Here is a 24,669-nt window from a genome sequence, read left to right as displayed (position 1 = left end):
CATGGATTAATTAGACTAAATAGATTGGTCTCGTAAATTAATCCATATCTTTATTAATATTCTAAATTATTCTAAGTTTACTATTTATAGTATAAATAAGCGTCCTAAACACCACCTAACATGTTAAAGCGATCTTGTGGAACACGTGCGGGCAGTTGCATATATAAAGTGCAGTGACAAGTGTGTGTGCGTCATACTGCTAGTTGGTCATCCATCGACGTGCTGGTGCAACGTGACAAATGTACACGTTGGATGCACGCACGCACGCGGTTGTTTCGGCACGCGCACGTACGCACGTCGTCGATGCGACGGTGTAGTGTACACGTCGGGTCTGGCTGTGTAGGTAGGTACTCTTTTTCGTGCAAGAGAACTCGTAGTGTTAAGCTACTGCGTCAGCGCATCGTCGGATCGATCAGGTCTCGCCGCGTCGGTCTCACCTAATATCTCCGAATTCAAGCATTGTGTATGTACGTTTTTTTATTTATTTAACATCGTTTACGCATTTATATTTACTGGTTCGTCTTATTATCCTAAACAGCTATATTACTGGTTCGTATGCCTCCACTACCTTGAGAGGCCTACACACTGTCGACCGATAGTTGTTGAGCATGGGGCGGTGCCACCGTACAATGGACGGGGTCACCTAAATGACCTCCGACGAAATCCATTGTTATATTGATTATGCAGCTAAGATCATACTAAAATTTAAATAAGATTAGTGTATTCTGATCCTGGTGATCTCAATAAATTAATTTTCTAGCTCTGCCCCCTTAAGCTGGCATATATATCAAATCGATCTCTAGCATTGTCATGTTGTTTAATGCCGTATAGCAACGTCGTTAGATTGGATATCCTACTTGTTTAATCTAAGACTTCTTAATCTAATAAGTAGGGGTGACAATCGGGCATGATAGTGCATACTCATACTTATGACAGTGAGATGATTCCTGATGAGTATGTAATCTTACGCATACCCATTACACACATATACTCCATCCATTTTATATTATAAGACTTTATGAGTTTGTCCAGATTTATCTATGTATCAATATATATCTGTCTAAATTTATTAGTATACATATAAATTAGTTAAGACCAGAAAGTCTTATAACATGAAACAGATAAAATATATTGTAAATGTTAAACGGGTGAAACAGGAGTATTATATGAATAAAACAACACATATAAAGGCGTATATATATACGCTGCAAGAATGTGAAGACCGTTCTCATATACACACGACCTTCTTATTGTGTCATTGGCATTGTTACACATACAAACACGATCTCTCTTGTTGCGTCACTAGTATATATATATATATAGATATAAACAAGTAATAGATGGAAATAGCTCTGGTAATTTTATATATTGCCATGTAAAGAAATTTGAAGTGTCTAGGTAGTATGATACAGTTGAGAAAAATATATGTTGGAATCATCGGGTTGGAATTGTTTGACCACCCAATCAAAACTAACTCTCTAACAGTATCTCGATCCAATACCACCGGTGTACCATGTGCAGCCATTGCCAAATTGGTTAAACGGTTGCCTAATTAAACCCATGGAATCGTGACTAGAGAACTACTGTGCCGCTGGGAGGAACATCAAAATCAAGGGAGGTGTACCATTTGTCTTTAAAAATGTAAGTAGGCTAATATATGCAATGAAGTACACGAAGATGTAACACAGGTTGTCTGCTCGTAGTGCCAACAGCCAAGAAATACCTTTTGTGACTCTTGTCTCGAAGCATTAATTTTATCTTTTTTTTTGTCTCGATCGCGAAGATGTACTATTGTATTCATACTCTCCTGGCCGTCTAGGCAACAGTGTAGCACATTGTTTCGTGGTTGATACACTATATCATAGCATACCTAGATATTTAAAAATTAGGAAATTTTATAGTATGTACGAAAGTAGCTCGAGGTATTATAATTTTTTAAAAAAATAGTAACTCAAGGTAATGAGATACTGAATTTTTACATTAAATAATATAGTAGCTAGCTTAAGTTAGACGGTGAAAAAGCTCTTAAAATAGTATTACCCATGACGTATGAAAACTTCTTTGTGCTCGATATTTTTCTCAATAAGGAAAACAAAGAACTATGCCTTTGCACTCACTAGGCATACAGGCAACCATAGTCGACATACTTAAATTTTCACCTTTACGCATTGCTAATTACCCCCATACATATTTTAATGTTGGACAATTTGACTTTTAAACTTTACCTTTGATCACTAATTTTATTTTATTTTTGTAAATATTAAACTTTATACTATTTTTAAAGTATTTATACATAATAAAATAAATAATGTTTTTATTTTTTTAATAAGATGATAAAAAGTCTAAAAGACAAAACGTTATATATTAAAATACGAACGGTTGAGGGGTAGTATGCTCCATAATATCTCCAGTAAAATATCATCCCCATGGCAAGTACAATTGTACTAGTATTTGGCAAAATTTATTTTTCGAAGGTGGAAAGGCAAGTTCTCTAGCTTCAGAACAGATGTTGGGAGTACATTCATAGTACAACTACGCCTGTCCTAAGTCATAGCCAAGAATTGAAGAATTTGCAGCATTTCTAGGTCAACCACAAAATATATAGTACGTGGAGGACAATAGGTTGATAGCCGAGCTAGGTGCATTTAAACTGTACTAACTGTACTATTAATGCTGATACGCAGATTGCAAAACCACACAATACAGTGGGTATGCAGTATACTTCCATCTCATGATATAGCTGTCTAGAATATATGATCGTTTCTCGCATTACGAATATGAATAAAAGCGTCAAATTTTATCACATATTAGTTACTACCAGGTCTCAAAATAATACCATTTGTGCCCTATCTTTTTTATCTCAAGATAAGTTTATTTTTAAACCATCATTACAATAGAGTTTGTAAAAATAGAGAACAAGTAGAGAATAATTACATTGTGATTTGACAATCGGTAGGATGTTATAGTCCTCTCGGTTTTTCTGGTATGTATATAAATGGTAAAAACGTTACTTTAGGACGGAAGAAGTACTTATCTGGACAGAGGAGGCGCTAATTTAATCTGATTGAACTCTCAAATCAATGAAGAAACATCACTGGTTTGTTTAAGAGCAGAGAGCAGGTACTTTTGTACTTCCTGCCAGTACAGCTTTAAGCAGCCTAGCATCATATATATAATAATAAAAGGAAGCAGGAAAAATTATCATTCTTGGAGAAGAAGACATGCATAATGTTTCCTTCGTTCTGCCAAAGGACAGCGTCTAGAAACTGAGCATTTTTTTTTGGGTAGAAATTAAACATGGCACATGTTATAATTAAGTTAAATCTCCACGCAATGATCAACCTGTCCAGTTAGTCCCTGTCCGGGAATGAAAAGAGACTGAATTTTCAGTCCCCTGTCTCTGTCTGAATTGTTCATCATACCCTACGTATGCATATGCATTGTTTGTGTATATGAGTCATGGCGATGTGGACGTACGATACTCCACGACATCCCTCCGAAGTTTCCGTACAATTTCATGAGCTGACTCTCGAAATCTCTCTTGCTTAATGAGCTCAATTATATTATTTAATGTACTATACTATACTTGTAATCCTACACAAATTCCATGAGCTGACAGACCCGGCGTCAATTAATTAATTATTCTCTCTTGTTTAATGACTACTTGGTACCACGTATTAGTAGCTTGCCGTGATGTGAGAAAGAAATTTGCCTCGGTCCACTTGTGATCGATCTTCGTTATATATATTTTTTTCTTCGGAAATTGCTAGATAACCTTCAACAGATTTTCGAGGGGCAAAATCAGTCAAGTTTTAGGTTGTTAGATATGTTTCGTCCGATCGATGTGCTATGAGATGTGGGAGGGGGAAAATCCACCAACGTTTGGACCCTTCAAATGCATTCTTTTGGTATATTTTTTCTCAGCTTTTCCCTCGGTATTTTCGCATACTTTTTATGAACGGTTAAAAGACGTATTTTTATAAAAAAATATGTAAAAGTTTATTATCTCATATTTCTAAAGTTTTTCCATCATATACCATAAAATAGCTGCTACAATTTTTTTACTCTTTTATCTTTCAAGCTATGTTTTTTTTTGAACTTCAGTACTTTATTTATTAGATGCAAAGTACAGACATGATACGTACGTACGGTGGAAAATATTAGAGAGGAGAAAAATCATATGATCTATTGTAATTTGTTATATATTACACTGATCCTCGTGGGTATATATTTATAGGGTATATAGGAGATAGAAACTTAGAGTACAAGATAAATATTCTATCATATCTCTCTAGGATTTTATCTTTATCTCTAGATTTCTTGTTGGACTCAGTTATCTTTAACCGTATGTATCCATATCTCTAACATTCCACCTCAGTTGTAACGGGCACCCAGCGAACGATTGCGACTGGATTTAAAATCTTGTGTTCATATTCTCTTCTTTGTTTCTCCATCATCGATTTCATCTCTGATGGATAGTCCTTCACTTTGTGACTTCGTCTCCTTCCGTGTCGTCCCGGTCCTCCACCTTGGTGACTGCGTCTTTTTCTGTGTCGTCCCTTGTCTCTTTCCTCTATTCCCTCTCGCAGTTATAGCGGGAGTGTCATGGACGAGAGCGATGACACGGACGCTTTTGACTGGAGTTGTCCAGGATGATTTGTTATAATTTTATCGAGAGAGCCGATCATGTGATAGCCGTGGTTGTTGTAGACATGACATGGTAGTTGACGTTGCCGCATATAGCCGAAGGCAAAAATAATTAAAGACGGAGCTGCGATCATAGATGAGGCACCTTGCAGATGTCAGGGGATGTCGTTGGAAGCGTCTTTGCATATGTCAATTCGATCATCTTGCAGATATCAGAGAACGCTGTTGACGTCGGGTCACCAATTTTTGGTTGTACTCCGTACGTCGTGTAGGAGGTCACCACCGCAGTGATGCCAGGTTGATGCAGTCTTTTTCCGTCGTAGATGACGCGGTCGATGCCGGCGTCGATGAAGCGTCTTGCAGAAATTCCTGTCAGAGGACGCGAGATGAATGTCCATCGTTGTGGACGTAGCGGCGTCATGTTGTTCCCATGTTGATGTAGACCATCGACGGTGTTACTTTAGTGCATGTTGATGACGGATGTGAAGACTCGGTGAAGACGTCAACTACTTGATGTAGTGCTTGCTTGTTGGTTGATCGATGTCGCCGCACTTCTGCTTCTGCCGCTTGAATTTGAGGGATTTTATAGCTAGAAGAAACTAATCTAATCTATAGATAATATATAGTGGCTAAAGAGAAATTGATCTAATACAAATTATTAGAGAAAATCTAATCTATGAATAATATCAGGAGAGACGGCTAATTGAAAGGAAGAAAATAATAGATACATGCACTATATCTGTGCTGAAAGTTAATGACGCATGGCCGTCGTCCTTGCCGCCCCCTTGCCGTTGATCTGCACGGAGAGATGGAAAGCTGGCGATGCAGGCTGCCACCGAGATTGACAGCTCGCGATGCATGTTTGCCACCGCGCGGATGTCTGATTTGCTGATTGACGATGCTGCTGTCCTCGCCGTCCATCTTGCTGTTGGCGGCAGTAACGTCGATGTAGATTGATCATCTTGAATGCCTTCTCTTGGTCTTGCTGGAGTGCATGACATCCGGGATCGATGGCTACTGCAGATTGCCAGATCGATGATTGATGGCTGGCGTCATCTTCTTCGATTTGATGAGCCGGCCAGCGGTTGGATAGGCTCGCCGGCGTCCCGACCTAGACCCAACATCGATGACTAGTATTACGATCTAGGGTCTCATATCATGTAAAAAATATTAGAGAAGCGAAATCATATGATCTATTGTAATCTGTTGTATATTACGCTAATCCTTGTGAGTATATATTTATAGGGTATATAGGAGATAGAAACTTAGAGTACGAGATAAATATTTTATCGTATTTTTTTAGGATTTTATCTTTATCTCTAGAGTTACTGTTGGACTCAATTATCTTTAACCGTATGTATCCATATTTCTAACACGTACATCATCAAAAACAAAGGCGACAGGCCCACAAGTGGGCAGGTTGTTTGAGGAAGCCCATGTCTTCCATCGTGACATGAGTTTGTCATGGTGAAGGGGACCCGATGAGTTCTTCCCTTTTTTGTTAAGTTGTCTGCAACTGCATTGAGCTGTATCGGTATGCATTTGATCTGGAGTAGCTCTTTCAAGCTATGTTAAACACGTCCTCAGTGTAGTATGATATTCTTAAGAGGTGGAAACAAAACACGAATTTTCGCGTTTTGCGAATGGCTACAAATCGAACCCTATTATGAGGATTGCACGTGCATATGGTTTTTTTAAGGAACGTGTATGTATGTGGATGTTACGAATCAAACTTTGTATTATTAGCTATAAAAACCTTAAAAAATATATTGATATAATTTTCTAATACATTTTTCTATAGAAACTTAAAAAACACACACCGTCACAGTTTAAAAAAGAACACCCTTTGTAAAACGAGAAAATAGGATCCGCCTAGTGATCAAATGTTTGAAATTTTTAATTCCATCAATTAAATCCGATCACTGCTGTTGAATGATAATTTAAAAACGTGCACGCAAACCAAAAAGCTCATAATACCTACTCCCCCAGCCCCCAAGTACTGTACATATGTTTGATAGAAGAACAGAAGATCATACGTTTGATCAATAGTATAAATAGAGAAAATATGGGCATGAAAGGATGTTTAAAGAACAGAGCCGTATCTAGCTAATAGCTGTGATGCGAGAAGGAATTTTTCGTTGGTCCACCTGTGCATGATCTGTCTGCTTGCTTGCTTGACCACGACCAAACCCCCCAAATTAACAACGTAGCCTAGCTGCCGCTGAAATTGCCAAGCAAGGCATGACTCGGACCTACGCACGCGCCGACCACGACTTTAATCTCTTTCTCTGAAGAAGATTCGATCGCTCGGTATCTCGCAAGTACTACCACATTTACACCCCGTCGTCGTCGTCGTCAGCGCCGCGTCTGCACCAAGATTACTTTTCGCCGCCACTGTTGCGACGACAACGTACGAGCACGATCGATCGAGTTGGCGCCATAGGATTGACTGCCAAGAAACATATTTATAAATAAAAATTAATTTATAAATAAAAATTATATATATATATATATATATTCTTAGTGATCTGAAAGTTTTCACTGGAAGTTAGATTTTAAATAAAACATCTTAAAAAATTATGTTTTGACATGTAATAATAGCAGAAACTAGAAGATGAGGGTGCCAGTGGCACTGCACCGACAAATTGCAGAAACCGTCTCCTGACGTGTGATCGATGTGGTAGCGCAATCGATCGATTCGAACCAGCTCGCGGCCTCGATTAATTAATTTAGCCGTCAAATTGATGAACGTAAACAATCAAACGCGTGGGTTAGCACACATGGTGTTAAGTTTCGCGGTCGTAATCGGTGAATCTGCAGGGTATATTCTCACCCGTCGTCGTCGTCTCCTCATGCAAAGCGAGGGAGATAAAAATTAATCTCGAGTATTTAATAAGATTAGGGTTAGTTCTTGAGCAAATTAGCTAGTAGTAATTAATTAATTAACTTACACGAAGGATGGATCGATCGAGATGGTGGCCTGCAGCAAAGCATGTTCCATTCCCGGCATTTTTGCCGCTGTTTGCTCCGCATTGATTTATTTAGCCTTGGGAACCAAGGTTTGCAACGCGTGGCTAGCTAGCTGCCATTGTATAATAATCGCGTGCTAGCTAGCTTAATTACTTGTTTAATTAATCATGGGAACGAACTAACTAACTACTACTACAAGTAGCCCCGGCCCCCTGTCTGTCTTCACAAGGGAGTATAATAATCTCAGCACTGGCTATTCTAGATTTTGCGTACCCAGCTCGTCTCACGTTTTGTTTCTGTACATTCACCCTGCTGCATGCTTGCTCCCGTATAGTGAGATTTTATTACAGAATATAAAATGTTACATGATAAATGACTATATATAAATAATAAATACTAGCTTGATTAAGATGAGAAAACTAATTAGAATATTAATTGCCGGCAGAGATAAAGCAAACGAAATCTACATAAATGCAGTGCGCGCAGCTAGCAATGTTAGGTAATTGCAGTGCAGTGCAGTGCAGCTAGCTAGATTGATGGACTTGCACGCAAAACACATTTGCCGATTCCATGACGTGCAGTTTCAGCTGTGTGGCAACGCCGGGCTGATGAAACGATGAGCTAGCTAGCTAGCTCTATGCATGGCTGCCTGTAGAAAGCTTTAGTTTAAGGACGACGTGTATTTAGCTGTCTTTGCATCGATCGCATGGCCGGTGCTAGATTAGCTGTTAGTATCACATGAATACTGTGATCGATCGATCGATCGACTGACCACCATCTGTAAGAATACCGAAGAAAAAAAGAACTGAATCAGCCAATGCGAGCAAAGTAACGCACATGTTGATAAAACCGGACGGACGTCTGAACAGACTGAGCTGCTAGCTGGTCGATCGCTTTGGAACCAAAAATAAAAAATAAAAAAAGCTGGAAATATACTAAAATTGAGCTCACATTGCATGCATGTTGGAGTAGCTAATAAGCATTAACTTGTTCAAAGTCAGCTGGAGGGTCTTGCTGCTCACACGTACAGAATGACAGAAACAAGCCGGTGATCATGGATACATCATACATGGCCGGTTAATTTGACAGTAGGGTTAGGGTTCGGGGACGCCGTACCAAACCATGTGCAAAGCAGGTTAATTAAATTAAAAAAGTGAGAAGAAAAAGCATCATGGGGAGATGTGCCCCGTGCGGTACACTGCAGGCCAGCAGCTGGTCGGCGACAAGATCCGAGCAACCCTGCAATTTGACCGCAATTTGGCAATCACTCCTCTCGCACCGTCTTCTTCTTATAGTATCATATAGTAGTACTACGGTTATCCATAACCTCACATCAGATCAGATCATGTCCATAGCCTCACATCAGAACACACTTTATCATATAGAAGTATATACTACGGTTATCCTATGGTTATCACATTTTTGCAGGGTTTTATTCTTGTGATAGTAACTCGTACCAATTCGATCAGAACCGAAGAAGCTAGATCGATCTATATAGGGAGAGCTCGATCGATCGCTAGCTGTTGATGGTGATTCCAGCACTGGACGGTGTGTTCATCCTCGTTTGGCGGATCCACGTCATTGCCAGCTCTGCATCCACACTGCTGCAGTGCGGCCCCTCCACCTACTCCCAATCCCCACCAGAAAATAAAAATAATTAAATAAGCTAAATACTCCTATGTGATGTTTGAGTTTTTCACCGTCAAGCATGCATAAATAGAACACCACAATATTATGTATCTTTTTTTTAAAAAAATGGAACAATATATGTATCTAAAGTACTGAGGTGATTAATTTTATTTTTGAAAATTTGCCAAAAATCTCGTATTATTTCATAGCATTTTAAATTTTGTATTTGTTTCGTTCTAAAAATGTACTCCCTCCTGTCAATTATTTGACGTTTCGGATAATAAAATTACACTAAATCATTTCTTTACTTTTATGTCCTAAAACAGTGCACTTAATATAACCATTCATTCCCTCATTAATCAAGTGTTTGGAAAGGTAATCTAGTTATTTAAAATTAATTACTAAGTTGCTTAAAAGAAAATATGATGATATTATCTATATTTGAATAAACTATAAGTAACTAATTTCTTTTTGAATGAAGAAGTAACTAAATTTTAAAAGAGAGCTACCACTAATTTCTGCTAAGAGCAAGTATAATAGCAGGCTATAAGCTGGCTTTGTGCTTAAGTGGAGGAGAGAGGGGATGAGAGAGAGTGTAAGCAGGCTGTTAGCTTGTAGTCAGTTTGGGCACAGGAACCAACAAACTCTGTGAGAGTGACATGTGAGTCCTGCATTAACGATGAAGAGCTAACCAGTATATGGGTAGGCTAAGAAAAGATTATAAAAAATCTTATAACCAGCTTGTTGGCTATATTATTAGCCTTGCTCTGAGAGCAAGTTCAATAGTATAGCCAACTACTAGCTCCAATTCATCTATAGTCAATCTAATAGCCAATTCATACAATAGTTACCTAGTCCCATATGCCATATGCATATTTTGTCTTGGAACCCGTGTGCAGCTGGCTATAAATTAATAGTCAATCTCTCTTCTCTCTTATTTCTTATCTCTTTAAAATATGCTTATAGCTGGCCTACTCTGAAGTCACCTCCAACAATAGAGATAGCATACTATCTCTAAGCATTCTAAAAAACAATTTCTCCAATGGTCTATCTCTTAGCAAATAGCTCATAATACAAATAACTCCACCATTCATTCTCACTTAACATTAAAAAATTGTAGGGCCTGTTTGTTTCCCCTGGGACTATTTTTAGTCCCTGTCACATTGAATGTTTAGACAGTAGTTAGAAGTATTAAATATAAACTATTAATAAAACTCACTTCATACTCTGGACTATTTCACGCGACGAATCTATTGAGCCTAATTAGTCCATGATTAGTGAATATGATGCTACAGTAAATATTTGCTAATCGTGGCTTAATTAGGCTTAAAAAATTGTCTAATGAAATAGCATTTATTTATGTAATTAGTTTTGTTATCAGTCTATATTAAATACTTCTAATTAATGTTTAAACATTCGATGTGACAAGTGACTAAAAAATCTCTAGACCCAACCAGTCGCATAATACATCCTATAGCTGGAGCCACGAGGCACGTGAAACTGTGGCGCGGCGCACGAGAGGGCTGGGGGCAGGTCGAGCGACGGGATCGCCGGTGCGGCCCACGTGGCGGCACCCGTGGCCACGGCGCGCCCACGTGGAGATCCCGTGGAGCCCACCCGTCGCCCCCAGCGCAGCCCTGCCCACGCGTCGGCCCGCCCCAGGACGGGGCAAAGCGGCCTCGGGTCAAAGGATTCCGGGCCCGAGCAGATCTCGGGCCCACCACCAGCACCCCGCCACTACGCCTAGTGGTGCCCACCTCACCCTAAACCCCAATCGCAGCCGTCGCTTCCCGCGGCGCGGGCGTCCAGGATCATCCCACGTCATCGCCCGCGTGACGTCACGTGGGCCCCGTGAGGGGGTAGAAAACGAAACGGAAAGGGAAACGCCCACACGACCCGAACAACCGGCAACCACTTTTTCTTCCCACCCCTCTCTCTCTAGCCATGTAGAGAGAGAAAGTAGAGAGAGTCGCCGCCTATTAATACACGCGCTCCGCCATCGCCTCTCCTCTCCTCTCTCTCCTCTCCGCCTCTTCTACTCCCAAATCCCCTACTACCTCCATTGCCCCTCTCTCGCCTCGCCGCCGCTGCTGTTTTTCCGGGCTGTTCGCCGGCGCCGGCATTGGGGGCGACCGCCGCCGATCTCGTCGTCTCCTTCCCTGGGTAAGGCCTCCGCTGCCCTCTTACTCCGGGATCGCTTCTGTTCTGTTTGTTTTTCCTTTTCTTTAAAAAAAATTGCGGTGTTTCGGGATGTTGCGGTGGTGGTGGTGGTCTGGTAGAGTAGATCTCGTGTGGCGGAGCTGCTCGTCGCGATCGGGGGTGGAGCTCTGTTCCGTATCTGCCGTGTTCGGCGCCGTGTCGTGGTTGCGTCTGTCTCTCCGAGAGATGACCGGACCCGGCGGCGCCCCGTCGTCCCCACCGCGGGGAGCTGTCCAGCCTGGGGCGAGGCTGTATCGCAAAAAATACGATTTTTTTTATACTGAAAAGGCGTCGATTGGTGGGAAGGGGAGAGAGGCGAGGCCGAAGAGGAGAAGGGCGGCACACCGGAGGCGGTCTGGGATTCTTCGCGAGGGTCCTATTGGCAGTACCTTTTTTTGGATGCATTTAGCAAGGAGAGGACAAAAAAGTTCTTGTTTTTTTTTTCAAAAGAAAAATGTTTTGATGATCGCCGCAGTGTATGGCTTGTCGTGGCATCGCATATAATGCGCGCTGAAAGTTCTCTGGTTGGTTGGGGTTACCTTTCACTGCCGCCGTTTCGCGAGGCATGTCGCATCTTCTGCCTTGCCCACATGACGCGAAAGCAGATTGATTTGTTGATTGATTGATGCACTGATGATGCAATCTAATCGATGGGTTAGCATCGTAATAGTACTGCATCCATCCATGAATGATGAAAGTTTGAATTTTCTTTTTCGGTGCTGCTGATAGTACTCAACAGTAGCCATGTGCCCTTGTGTCCTAAATTTAGTTCATTTGCATGTGTTTATTAGCTGTTAATTGCTGAGATTATCAAAGGGATTTCTGCATCAAGTTTCTTTGGTTTGATAAGGATGGGTGATGGATGAAAAGTCGTTTTCCGAGTTTTCCGAATAGTTTTTTGGTGCTACCTAAAGTGAATCAGGCCTCACCAGTTGAGTGCATGTCATTTTTCATTGTCGCTCGGGAATCTCAGACCAAAAGTTGTACTAATTAATTTCCTCTTTTAACTTGCAAAGGCAAAAGCAGTAAACGTACTGTAGTGCAATCAGATCGGTGTTGCCAACTGTTGCTGCATTAGGTTACTTGGTGTTCTGTTACATAATAAAGGTTGTCGTCTTTGTTCTATTGCAGTGTTGGTTGTGACCGTATACAATTATTGTTTCTGGAGCTGAGCGATCCGACGCATGAGCCCTCCTCTTAAATGATCTCTGTCCACCATGGCGATGAAACAGTACGACCCTGAGCATTTGTGTTCTTCTTTTTCAGCTACTGTCTATTTTATTTTTGTGGTTGAAATTGTTTTCTTTATTGCAGAATGCAGGATCTTCCCGCTTAATGGGCTGGATGCGTTGTATGCACGTTTGCAGTGACAAGAAGACATTGAAACGTTGGTTTTTTATTGACAAGAGGGTTGGTTGAGTGTGTAAGTCTTAAGGAATCCTACAATCTGCTTGGTTGCTCTTGTGTTCTTAGTAACTGTTTTTACAACAACTCTGAGAAGGAGGGTTCTGTTGATGGATTTGAAGACCATCAACTCTCCTGTTCTTGCTGATCCTCTCCCTAAATTGGCCTTGCCTTCTGCTGTGATGACGTACACTACACCTACGAGTTTCCCCTCTACGGGGCTCTATTTGAACACTCCAAAGAAAAAGCCTCTGCCTGGAAAGATTGAAGAGGTCCGGGCTGCTGGATGGCTGGACCTCATGCTGGCCTCCTCGCCTACTCGCAAGAGGCAAAGCAAGGACTTTGTCAATGATGTTCAAGCTGATGACCTTGAACAATACAGTCATTGGGTGGTATGTTTCTGAATCTATCACGACTGCTTAATTTCAACAAACTTGGCAAACAATAAACTTTATCCACTGTTTTCTTTTCTAGGTGAACCATCCATCTGCTTTAACTTCGTTTGAGAATATTGCCAATCTTGCTAGAGGTAAAAGATTGGCACTGTTCCTTGATTATGATGGAACTCTTTCACCGATTGTGGACAATCCTGAAAATGCAGTAATGTCTGACGAGGTATTCATTTTCACCTCATGCTCTTTTCTCCTCATTATTATATCTGCCATTCTAAATATTGTATTTGGCAGATGCGCTCTGCTGTGAAGCATGTGGCTTCACTTTTTCCCACCGCAATCATTAGTGGAAGATCTCGTGATAAGGTAAGGAATTTATGTTCATCACGTAAAATACTTCCCCTCTTTAACCTTTTGCGTTTTTCACTCTTTTGCCGGCTCTCTTACGGTTGTTTTGTTCTTTAGGTTTTTGACTTTGTGAAACTAACTGAACTGTATTACGCTGGAAGTCATGGAATGGACATCATGGGGCCTGTCAGGAAGTCTGAATATAGTGGCCAGCATGTGGAATGTATCAGGTCCACTGATTCAGAGGTGCAACAGCGTTTTGATTTTGTACCTGCACAGATTTGTACCTCTTGTCAAAATTCTGATTGGTTATTGCCTGTTGGCTCACAGGGTAAGGAGGTCAATCTCTTCCAACCTGCAAGTGAGTTTTTACCTATGATCAGTGAGGTATCTACTTTCATCCCAAACTTAGGAGTTAGGATGCCTTCTTTGTTGCATGAACTTATTTATTTTGATACTTGTAGGTCTACAAAAAGCTCGGTGAAAGTATCAAGGACATTGATGGTGCAAGGATGGAAGATAACAAATTTTGTGTGTCAGTGCATTACCGTAATGTAGCACCCCAAGTAAGCCTACATTGTAGAGTTTATTTAACACAGGAAATATTTTTTGCCGGGATAACACAGGAAATATGTGGTGGATTATGTTTGTTAAATATTTTTCTTTTTGTTACAACTTAGGACTACGGAGAAGTTCATCAACGTGTGACTGCCATTCTGAAGAATTACCCTTGTCTAAGGCTAACCCATGGAAGAAAGGTAAGGATATGCAAAATCACACGGCTGTTTGAAAACACTGTTAGTTGCTACTATATTGTATTTGTTTTAATTCAACTACTCTCCTGTATTCAGGTTCTTGAGGTTCGACCTGTGATAGACTGGAACAAGGGGAAAGCTGTAGAGTTTTTGCTGGAGTCACTTGGACTATGTGGAAAAGAAGATGTTCTTCCTATCTATGTTGGAGATGACAAGACTGATGAGGATGCATTCAGGGTAAAGTCCTGTCTGGTCTGCTTGCACTACCTTTATAATATTAGCTCCATGTCCTGATGTATAATTGCTGACTTGGCTCAAACAGGTTCTGAAGGCAAATAACCTTGGCTTTGGAATTTTGGTGTCATCTGTGCCCAAGGATACTGATGCTTTCTACTCCTTACAGGATCCAGCTGAGGTAATGCAGATTCTATGTGCAGTGATCATTTCAACAATGGATTCTTAGTACTGTGATTTTGTGGTTAGATCGTAACTTGACTATGAAACATTCTTTGTATATATAGGTGATGGAATTTCTGAATAAACTGGCGACCTGGAAGGAGGGATCCACTTCTTAAGCAGAAAGGAGGAACGATACCAGTTTTTGCAGTTCTGGAGAAAATACCAACTATAAATACGAGCAATATATATACTGCTAACTAATAAGTCTGGCCAAAATGTTTTTTTGATTTGGCATTCTATATAAGAGGCTCTCTCAACCACTCTTTTTTGGTCCACTGTCATCTCATGGATTCCAAGACATTTCATTCTTTCATTAGTTCTGTTCCTTTAGTATATATCAATATAAATATATGCTGAAAATTTTTTTGGTTCCTGCTAGCGTGTCCCTGTCGCTTGGTTTTGGCTCTAGGCAATTTGTTTATTCTACCGGCAATGTTATAAACAACTGGTACATTTGTTCTTTAGTACGCTTCAACGTTTTGTAGCTGTCAGTGTGCCCATCCAAAGTCAACTTGTGCGCATTGGCCCTACAAATTACTGTAATCAGAACGAGAATTGATACTAATTGTATATGTACCTCAGGCTGGAATCTTATGCTCATTTTAATTCAAAAACAATTGGGTGGCGTTGCAGATGAACTCAGGAACGATGGTGACCTTTTTGTTGCTACTTTGTTCTAAGCAATGGGAAACCACATCCACGCTGAATCATTCAAATGAAGATCTGCTCTCAATTTGATGCTTTTATAACTGGAGAAAAATAAGCTTCAACTCCCACTATGACGAACCTCTGTCTCCATCCTGACCTTTGGTGGAATTTTTGCATTGAAAAGTTGTTTCATGATAAATATCTCCAGAGCCTTGCTTGTTCGAAATTCATGGAAACTGGAAAGTAAATAATTTGGATCCTTACTTTGTTTTAAATCCGTATCAGATTTTGTTCACATACCAGGCTGAAATTTATGCCCCGAATTCCTGGCCCATTAATAATTAGGCCCACTAAAGCCTCATTAGAATGGGCCTCAGCTCTGGCCACCGACCTGTATCTGTATGGGCCAGTACATTGAATTGATCTGATGGGCCGATATAATGGGCCTCACACATGGGCCTTGTCGTAATCCAGCACGGCCCAAGAAGTCTCTTTCTGTCCTCCCCGTCGTTCACGCTTCCTTCCCCCACTCTTCGCTCTCTCCGCCCTCCTAAACCCTACGACCATGCCGAGCCTCGCCGCCGCCGCCGCCGCCACCGCCCGCCGCGCCGGCGGGGCGCTGCGCCACGGCGTGCTGATGGGCGGGCTTCGTTCGCTCTCCTCCCTCCAGCCTTCATCCTCTACCGCCGCCGCGGCCGCCGCCAACGAGGAGGTAACGGCGGGGATTCGGGGGCGCTCTTCGCTCGTTTCGCCGCCGCGCTTGGCTCCGGTATGGAGGAGCGAGCTTCTCTGGGCTGACTCCCTCTGCTTGATCGCGTGTCTCTTCAGGTTCTCGTCGAAGGCAAGGCCAGCGCGCGCGCCGCCGTGCTCAACCGCCCCGGCCACCTCAACGCGCTCACAACCACAATGGTTCGTACGCGTTCTCGAACGACACACAAACATCTCGCGCTGTACGCTGGTTGTGCATTTCATGGTCACTGTCGTGGATGCGCTCATGCGCGAGGTGAATCGTAGGTGTGACTTCTGATGAAGTTACTTTGCGGTCACGACGCCTTCCTGTTCGATAAAATGCGTACATCGTGTTAGGTGATATGTTCCTGTGACGAGTGCTCGCGTGCGTGCTCTCCACTGTTCTATGAAGGGCCTGCACATTCATTCTTTGTGATGTTCGTTCTCATGACAATGTGATCTTGATGCATGAAACCCATCTGATTATAACAACACAATGTTTTTATGGCATTCCTATATGATCATGTATGCTTTAATGGGACTGCGTTTTTCTGTAAAACGACCTTTATTTTGATTATGATGCTTGATGAAATATAGGCATTCTTACTCATTGATCTGATTCCCTCTGATTGGCTGCCTTAACAGGGTGGTAAACTCAATAAGTTCTATGCGTCATGGGAGGACAACCCTGATATTGGCTTTGTTATGATGAAGGTATGCTGCTTCAGAATTTGCGTGATACCAATGCCACTGGATATATCTAAATTGAGATGTATATTATATGAAGGGCAGCGGCCGAGCATTCTGTGCTGGTGGGGATGTTGTTAAGATGCACCAGCTTATTGGTGAAGGTGAGTGGGTAGGGCCTTGCATGGCTTATAATTAACATCTCTTCGTGTATCATTGATAATGTTCCAAACTCTTTGTTTGGAACACCAGCCTTTAGACTAGTATCCATTACTTCTTTGTCATCCTTCACTTGTATAAAGGTTGTTTACAACATTGCAAAACAAAGTTGGTGCTAAATGGAAAGTTCCACTGGAAACACATATACATGGCCAATTGTTTTTTTCTCTTTTGCACGTCCAAAGGTTTGTTTGGTGTTAACCTTGTCTATTTTATCAAACCAGGCAAGTTGGATGAGTGTAAGGATTTTTTCAAGACCCTGTACAGTTTTATTTATGTTCTAGGCACCTACTTGAAGCCACATGTAAGTACATCGACTTGAACCTTTTTAAATCACCCATTTGATTTTTGATTTTGGCTTAAAAATTGATATTACCTTGTGATATAGGTTGCCATTCTTGATGGTGTTACCATGGGTGGTGGTGCAGGTGTTTCCATTCCTGGAACATTTCGCGTTGCCACTGATAGAACGGTATGCCAAAAAAATTGCTTGATTTGCTTTTTGTGCCAGGGAATTAATAGTTATCCTTCAGAATTTCTGCTTGGGTGTGTCTTATGTTATACAGTTATGAACATGTGGAGTCATTTCAACAAATATTTATTTGCTTACTATGACTGTTTTCAGGTATTTGCAACTCCAGAAGTACACATAGGATTCCATCCTGATGCTGCTGCCTCCTTTTATTTGTCCCATCTGACTGGTCATGTTGGTTAGTGTTCAGTTCTCCTTTTTAGTTCATCTTTTCTTTGTAACCCCCCAGTCCTTTTAAGCAACCTTTGTTTTTCCACCATTGACCCTCTGTAGGTGAATATTTGGCCTTGACTGGTGACAAACTTAAGGGAGTTGATATGATTGCACTTGGCCTAGCTACTCACTATTCCATGAGTGGTGTAAGTTCCTTTTAATTGAACTATAAATTTTGTATCCAGATGGACTGGTGGTCTATCCAATACTTCCTTTGGTTTTTAATAGATGGCGACATTGACTTTTAGATATACGTTTCATCATTCATCTTATTCAAAAAACTTGTATGGTTATCATTTACTCCGTCCATCCCAAAATAAGCCTGTCTTTCTAGTTTAAATTTGAACTAGAAAGTTGTTGTTTTGGGATGGATGAAGTATTTTGTTTTAATTTGATTTATTATGAAATGTAGTTTAAGAATAGCTTATATTTTTGCATATTTGTACTTTTTTTTTGAATAAGGCAAATGGCCAATATGAGCCAAAAAGCCAACGGTTTTATCTATTAAAAACCGGAGGTAGTACTACTTTATCTAGTAGGTCAACTTTATAATTCCATTTCCTTTTACAGCATTTGCATCTGGTTGATGAACGCCTTGCAACATTGTTAACTGATGATCCATCAGTTATTGATACATCCCTTGCACATTATGGAGATCTTGTGTACCCAGATAAGGATAGCATTGTTCATAGGTAAGACATACAAAAAATAAATATATTTCTGTTCTGACAATGTCTTATTAAATGCTTTAGCATGTTCTTACCAGAGAAGCTGCTGGAATGCCATTACCAATTTCTGTGTACTATCATTCCTCTAGTTGTTGATTTTAAACATAGGATGGATTCTTTGCTTCCCTTGATAAAATGTTTTGGACTGAATTTCAGAATTCAGACCATCACCAATTTCTGTGTAATGTCATTACTCTGAAGAAAGATATGCAGAAGTATCTTGAAGTGGTAGTTTTATATTTAGAATGTGTTAATTCTTAATTTCTTGAATCATTATTTTCTCTTCTTAAATAATGATGATTTTTCATGTCAATTTCCACAATGTTTATGCATGCATATCTAATTTGTGCTCAATGTGTTGCTCTAGGCTGGAGGTTATAGACAAATGTTTCAGCCTTGAGACAGTGGAGGAGATTGTGGATGCCATGGTGAGTAATGTGACAGTTGCTGTTACTACCAAGTCTCTGGGCGTTGCTTGTTTTCTTATTCATTTGAACATCAATAAGCAGGAAATGTTGTTATTTGATACTACAGCTTTCTGGATTACCCTCTGTTCCCATCGGGATTGCTATTTTCTAAAATGAATCTCTTGTAGATGTTTGGAATTTCTCTAACCGATTGTACAAATATTGTATTTATTATTGGTATTTTGGCATTAATTTCATTCCCTTGGTTAGCTTATTAGATAATGTACTTTTTATTCTGTTCATTTCAAGGTATGGTTCCAACAATGGAAATTTTGACTTTAAGGCTCTCCTCTTGTGACCAGGAAAGTGAAGCAGCTAGGTTAAATGAAGATTGGTGTACCTTGGCCCTGAAACGGTTGAAAGAGGCTTCTCCTCTTGCATTGAAAGTTTCACTGCGATCGGTAAATAAAAGAATTCTGAAAAACCTCACTCTTTCTGCCTTTGTCGATGGCTGACAGATTGTGTATGGCTGTCCTGTAGATACGTGAAGGTAGATACCAAACACTTGATGAATGCCTTGTGCGTGAATACCGCATGTCCATGAATGGAATCTCAGAGAAATTTTCTCATGAATTCCGTGAGGTGTGTTGCACTAAGTTTCTTTTTGGCCCTCACAAGTTTCATTTTAGCACAAAGTAATTAGGGATCTGTTTGTGACTTGAAAACATAATCTTCCCGCTTTTCTTGTCGTGCAGGGTGTCAGAGCACGTCTTGTGGATAAGGACCTGGCTCCAAAGGTAAATTATTATCTCTTCTGGTGTTAATCACAAAAAATGAAAAAAAAACAAAATATGTTCTGCTGTTTTAATTTTAAAACTTGTGGTTCTTGCAGTGGGATCCACCTGCCCTTGAGTATGTATCAGCGGACATGGTTGATTCTTACTTCGCTCCCTTGGGTGAATTTGAACCCGAGTTGACACTGCCTACTGAATCGCGAGAGGCATTCGTATGATGATAATTCCAAGCAGCGGCTGTTGTTTGAAGCCTGATAGATTTTTGAACCCACTGTCCATTGTTGGCAACACAAAATAACTATAGGATTAGCAATCTTTTCCTGTGACATATACTCCTTGTCTATCGAAGGAACTGATATCCAAGGTGATTTCCAACTGTTGTCAGTTTCATATATTAATGTCTTCGTTTCTCAGTTTCATAGATTAATTCCTAGTCCCTCCGTTACGTAATACATTTTGGATTTGTCCCAAGTTTAACTACTATAGTAACATTTTCACTCCATATACTATAAAAATACATTCAATCATAAATTTAATGAAACTGATCTGGTGTCGTAATAAACTTGGTCCTACTTAAAAGAAGATTAACTCTTTTTTGTTTTTGTTTTCGGCTTGCTTCGTTGTGCTCTCTTTGGTATGCAGGACACACCAACTTAATCATCCTTGGTGTTTGGGCCCTAAGTGGGCCGGAATGGGACTGCGACATACGTTGGGTGGCAGGTTGAGTTGGACCGGAACGGAGTTGCAGGCCGTACGTGGGAAGAAGTTGGACTGTTCCGGGGACACAGGAAAGGAAGCTGCCGTGTGTTTAGGCTAGAAAACGGGCCTTGTTTATACCTACGCTAATCCACCGGATTCTACTTTGCTGATCCTTGCTTGGCAACGCATCATCTCATATGTCATAAGTTCATAACCGAACTGATGGTGTATTAGGACTCTTTGTTAGAGAACTAGACATATATAAACTGGTCCAGCCTTTGAACCTTTGATGGTGGATCGGGGATACTCCCTTTGTTTCATAATGTAAAACTTTCTAGCCTTACGTAGAGTCATATAAATGCTAATGAATATATATATATATATTATATTTATCAATTGATGAATTTAAGTAAGGTTAGAAAGTCTTATAATACGAGGCAGTAGTTTTTTATCTCTCAAATATTGTCCGCCCTCTCGTATGATTTCATTTGTCAAAGACGATAAAAATACCTAGCTAGTAATTAATCAGCATACATGGCCTAGCCAAGCAAATCTACGAGACAAGAAATGGGACGGAGAACATAACGAATTTATTCTGAAAACCCAAAGGCTCTCAGGGTGCAACCTGGGATATGACAGCATGTAAGAAATAACTGATCACCTTGTGACCCTCGCCAGAGATCCCCCTCTAGGCACTTTGAAGGCTTTGGTACCTTCTACTTCATTTACTTTTTTTTATTTAACACTAATAATTTATAAATTTATGTTTGACTGTTTATTTTTTTAAAAAAATTATGCAAATATGCGAAAATTTCATGGCTAACAAGCAGAATCACGAAGCACAGGGACTCCGGTGGTTGGCTCTCCATGCACCATTGGTCAGCTTGGGTCCATGTTGCCAGCCACCGTACTCCAGATTCTCTGTGTGCAAGGAGGTGCAGTGATGTCTCATCCCCTCTAATTTGTATCTTAAAAGAACTTGTATTTACCCCCTTTATCAATCGATTGTTGGGAAAGTACTCTTCCTCACAGTGACCAGTCTAAAAAAATTGTAACAAGGCCAATAATAGAGTATATATATTATATTGACAATACCACTCCATGAAATCTCCAGCCCTAAAACTCTGCTTACAAAGAGAGAATGGACAAATAGCTCAACCTACATAGAGAGAACAAAATGGATAAATACAGAGCAAGAACCCATGGGGTCAAATTTAAACCTCAGATTTTCTGGTATATCATCAAACATTTTCAAAAATTTTCATAGCTACTTAATATGTGTAGTAATTTGAGAGTAGCTGGATAAACACATCTCCTCAAGGAATGAAACCCCTCAGATGGCATACACTACAGACTCATGGTTAGGCAGCATAGTAAGCACTAAGCAGTACAATATTACAGGAATATTAATCATGCATTCATCGAATTCCAATTCCAGCTATCTACTTGCATTGGTCCCTCACATGCATGCTCAAGATCAAACCATGCAGTGCATGTATGAATAAGCTAGCAAACAAACACACAAGAATATTTGTGATCTGGACACAACGTGCAGTGCAGAGGGGACACAGCGAGTACACAAAGCTAAGCTCAGTACCTCACCACAGGTCACACACTTGAACACTAACCAGTGATCGAGTGGCCCATGCCATTGCATGCCATGCATGCACGTCCAAAACCCTAAGCTCATATCAAATTAATGGTGGAATAATTATATATATTATACCTCGATCGGCCAGCTCGAGCCACATGCATTGCCCCCCCCCCCCCCCCCCCCCCCCCCATGGCGATGGATGATCCCCCTTCTGCTTCATCCATGGCCGCTATAAATACCTCTCGCCATGCACACTCCCAAGCACAGCAGCAGCAGCTCGAGCTCAGCTCTCTACTAGCTAGCAGCTACTAGCCTACTGCACTAGCTGAGCTTAGCTTGACTGCAATGGCGGCGGCGAAGGTAGCGCTTGTCCTGGCCGTGAGCCTCCTCGTGGCGGCCATGGCGAGCGCTTGTTCCTACTGCCCGCCGGAGCCGAAGCCGAAGCCACCGGCGCCGAAGCCGAAGCCCAGCTACGGCGGGTCGTCGTGCCCGCGCGACGCCCTGAAGCTGCACGTGTGCGCCAACGTGCTCGGCCTCGTGAAGGCCAAGATCGGGGCGGCGCCGTACGAGCCCTGCTGCTCGCTGCTCGACGGGCTCGTCGACCTCGACGCCGCCGTCTGCCTCTGCACCGCCATCAAGGCCAACGTGCTGGGCCTCAACCTCAACGTCCCCGTCGACCTCAGCCTCATCCTCAACAACTGCGGCAAGATCTGCCCCTCCGATTACCAGTGCGTGCACTAGATCGAATCGATCGATCAATGCACTTGCACCGGCCGTGACTACTGTATCTTGATGATGATGTTGTTGTTGTTTTTTTTTTTCTCCCCCAATATCTCGATCGATGTTGCTGTTTCGGTAGTGATTTTGAACTCTTGCTTGCTCTATTTTTTTTTCTTGGTTCTGTGTATTCTTTTGTTCCCATGATTCGTCAATAAAATGAAGCTGTAGTTTTCGTCTCATATATATTGGAATCTCCTGGATTAATTTATGTCTGGATGCATGCATGCCCAAACAAGCTCGAGCTGCAGGGTTCATGCACCATGTCGAGGAATGGTTAATTGATCCGTACTGCCTCCGTTTCATAATACAAGATTTTAACTTTTTTAGTTGTAACATTTGACCATTCGTCTTAGTCAAAAATTTAATACAAATATAAAAAATGATAAGTCGTGTTTAAAGTTCTTTTGATAATAAAGTAAGTCACAAGCAAAATAAATGATCTTTTCATAATTTTTGAATAAAACAAATGGTCAAACATTGCAAACAAAAAAATCAAACATCTTACATTATGAAACGGAGGAAGTACTTCATTGTATTACTTATAAGGGTGGGGAAAAAAGAGCCACCAAATTCACTTTGAAAGCAATCATCAGTTAATTATTAAGAGAAAACGAGAAAGATCTGTAACGTTTGGTCACGTAGATTTTTAAATTTTAAGACTTAATTTTGAAGCTAATTTTTCGGGGGTTCATCGTAGTTTATTTTGTATCTTTACTATAAATACATATATAAAAATTATATCTATTATTTTTTATCGCCAATAAGCTATTTCACTTACACTTATTTAAGGCAAAAGATAAAGTTTGGGTCACTAGGCACCTAATTGACACCCTAAGAGCAAGTATAATAGCAGGCTGTAAGCCGACAACTTAAATGCTAAGTTGGATGAGAGAGAAGAGAAGCGGGTTATAAGCTTACAGCTGGCTCGGACAAAAGAATCAAAAAACTCTGAGAGAGAGATAAGTGAGTTATATATTAATGATAAAGAGCAGTAATATATGGATGAACTAAAAAAGACTAAAAAGAGTCAAACAACCGTCTTGCTAGCTGTATTATTAGGCTTGCTCTAAGGGAGAGCTCTATTGTACTTTGCATAGATAGATAGATCTAGAAAAGAAGATGTGAAAGCGTGAGGCTGACTAGGATGACCATCCATATCTTCTTCATTTGGATGATCATCTAAAACAGTTTCATCCTTATATGACATTCTTCATATCTCTTCGAAGGATGGAGGAGAATATCTAAATATAGAGTTTCTTTTTCATGATATAGATAACATCTAAAAATAAAGGATAAAAATAAAGGATATGATAGATATTCTATTGGAGCTCTACTTTTATCCTTCATTCTCTATTTTTAAGATAGAGAATGAGATAGAGGAGTTGTTGGGACGTTCTAACCGCAAATAAAAACCTGTGATTTAAAACTACACATGCACAGCGCGTCTCTCACGCCAAAACAGACGCGAAACTACTGTCATTAGTATAAAATAATACCAAAAGTGCTCATCATGTAATTATTGACAGAGTTTTTTTAAAAGTTCACCGGATTATTTTGGACCATTAATTGCAGATTGATCCAACGGCTCTCATTTCCTTTTCTCTCATAGGTGACATTTAGTATGTCATTTATAAACATTTAAAATCTATTAAGATCAATTATTCCATTCCAGTTATGAATGAAATTGTGTTTACTTATTTTAATGTGTAGAAATATGAATTATGAACAACAAATCAATAAATTCAAAATTTTAAATAAAAATTAAATATCAATGTTGCTATTTTAAAATTAATTTCAAATTTATGATAGAATTTTGGCATAATTTGCAAAGTTGAA

The 24,669-nt window shown here is 40.5% G+C and overlaps 3 protein-coding genes across 4 annotated transcripts; all 3 read left to right on the top strand.

Annotated features, from left to right (window-relative positions):
* Positions 1-11,261: 11,261 nt before the first annotated feature.
* LOC102704179 (probable trehalose-phosphate phosphatase 2) lies at positions 11,262-15,466 on the top strand. The gene is made up of 12 exons (XM_006661975.3): positions 11,262-11,409; positions 12,577-12,676; positions 12,760-13,241; positions 13,324-13,464; positions 13,536-13,607; positions 13,707-13,835; positions 13,920-13,976; positions 14,054-14,155; positions 14,270-14,347; positions 14,441-14,581; positions 14,667-14,759; positions 14,866-15,466. The coding sequence occupies exons 3-12, from the start codon at positions 12,960-12,962 to the stop codon at positions 14,917-14,919; spliced, it is 1,149 nt and encodes a 382-aa protein (XP_006662038.1). The 5' UTR covers positions 11,262-11,409; positions 12,577-12,676; positions 12,760-12,959; the 3' UTR covers positions 14,920-15,466.
* A 513-nt stretch (positions 15,467-15,979) lies between these two features.
* LOC102715518 (3-hydroxyisobutyryl-CoA hydrolase-like protein 1, mitochondrial) lies at positions 15,980-20,813 on the top strand. 2 transcript variants are annotated; one of them, XR_005812616.1, is made up of 15 exons: positions 16,017-16,163; positions 16,280-16,360; positions 16,826-16,894; positions 16,968-17,031; positions 17,311-17,390; positions 17,475-17,558; positions 17,712-17,796; positions 17,892-17,977; positions 18,402-18,523; positions 18,927-18,987; positions 19,329-19,427; positions 19,507-19,608; positions 19,722-19,763; positions 19,859-20,124; positions 20,403-20,813. XR_005812616.1 is itself a non-coding variant. In XM_015841586.2 (14 exons), exons 1-14 carry the CDS (start codon positions 16,017-16,019, stop codon positions 19,976-19,978), a joined length of 1,242 nt encoding a protein of 413 aa, XP_015697072.2. In that variant the 5' UTR covers positions 15,980-16,016; the 3' UTR covers positions 19,979-20,180. The 2 variants fall into 2 exon arrangements, 1 of the variants encoding a protein (XP_015697072.2); XM_015841586.2 differs by lacking the exon at positions 20,403-20,813 and having other exon boundaries at positions 15,980-16,163; positions 19,859-20,180.
* Positions 20,814-22,337: 1,524 nt separating this feature from the next.
* LOC102703900 (cortical cell-delineating protein-like) lies at positions 22,338-23,006 on the top strand. Its single transcript, XM_006661974.2, has one exon. It carries the CDS (start codon positions 22,399-22,401, stop codon positions 22,792-22,794), a length of 396 nt encoding a protein of 131 aa, XP_006662037.1. The 5' UTR covers positions 22,338-22,398; the 3' UTR covers positions 22,795-23,006.
* Positions 23,007-24,669: the final 1,663 nt, after the last annotated feature.

The sequence above is a fragment of the Oryza brachyantha genome, chromosome 10, assembly GCF_000231095.2.
Source record: "Oryza brachyantha chromosome 10, ObraRS2, whole genome shotgun sequence".
NCBI classification, from domain to species: Eukaryota; Viridiplantae; Streptophyta; class Magnoliopsida; order Poales; family Poaceae; genus Oryza; species Oryza brachyantha.
The sequence above is the reverse complement of the archived record's forward strand: the minus strand, read 5'-3'. Positions and strand labels throughout refer to the sequence as shown.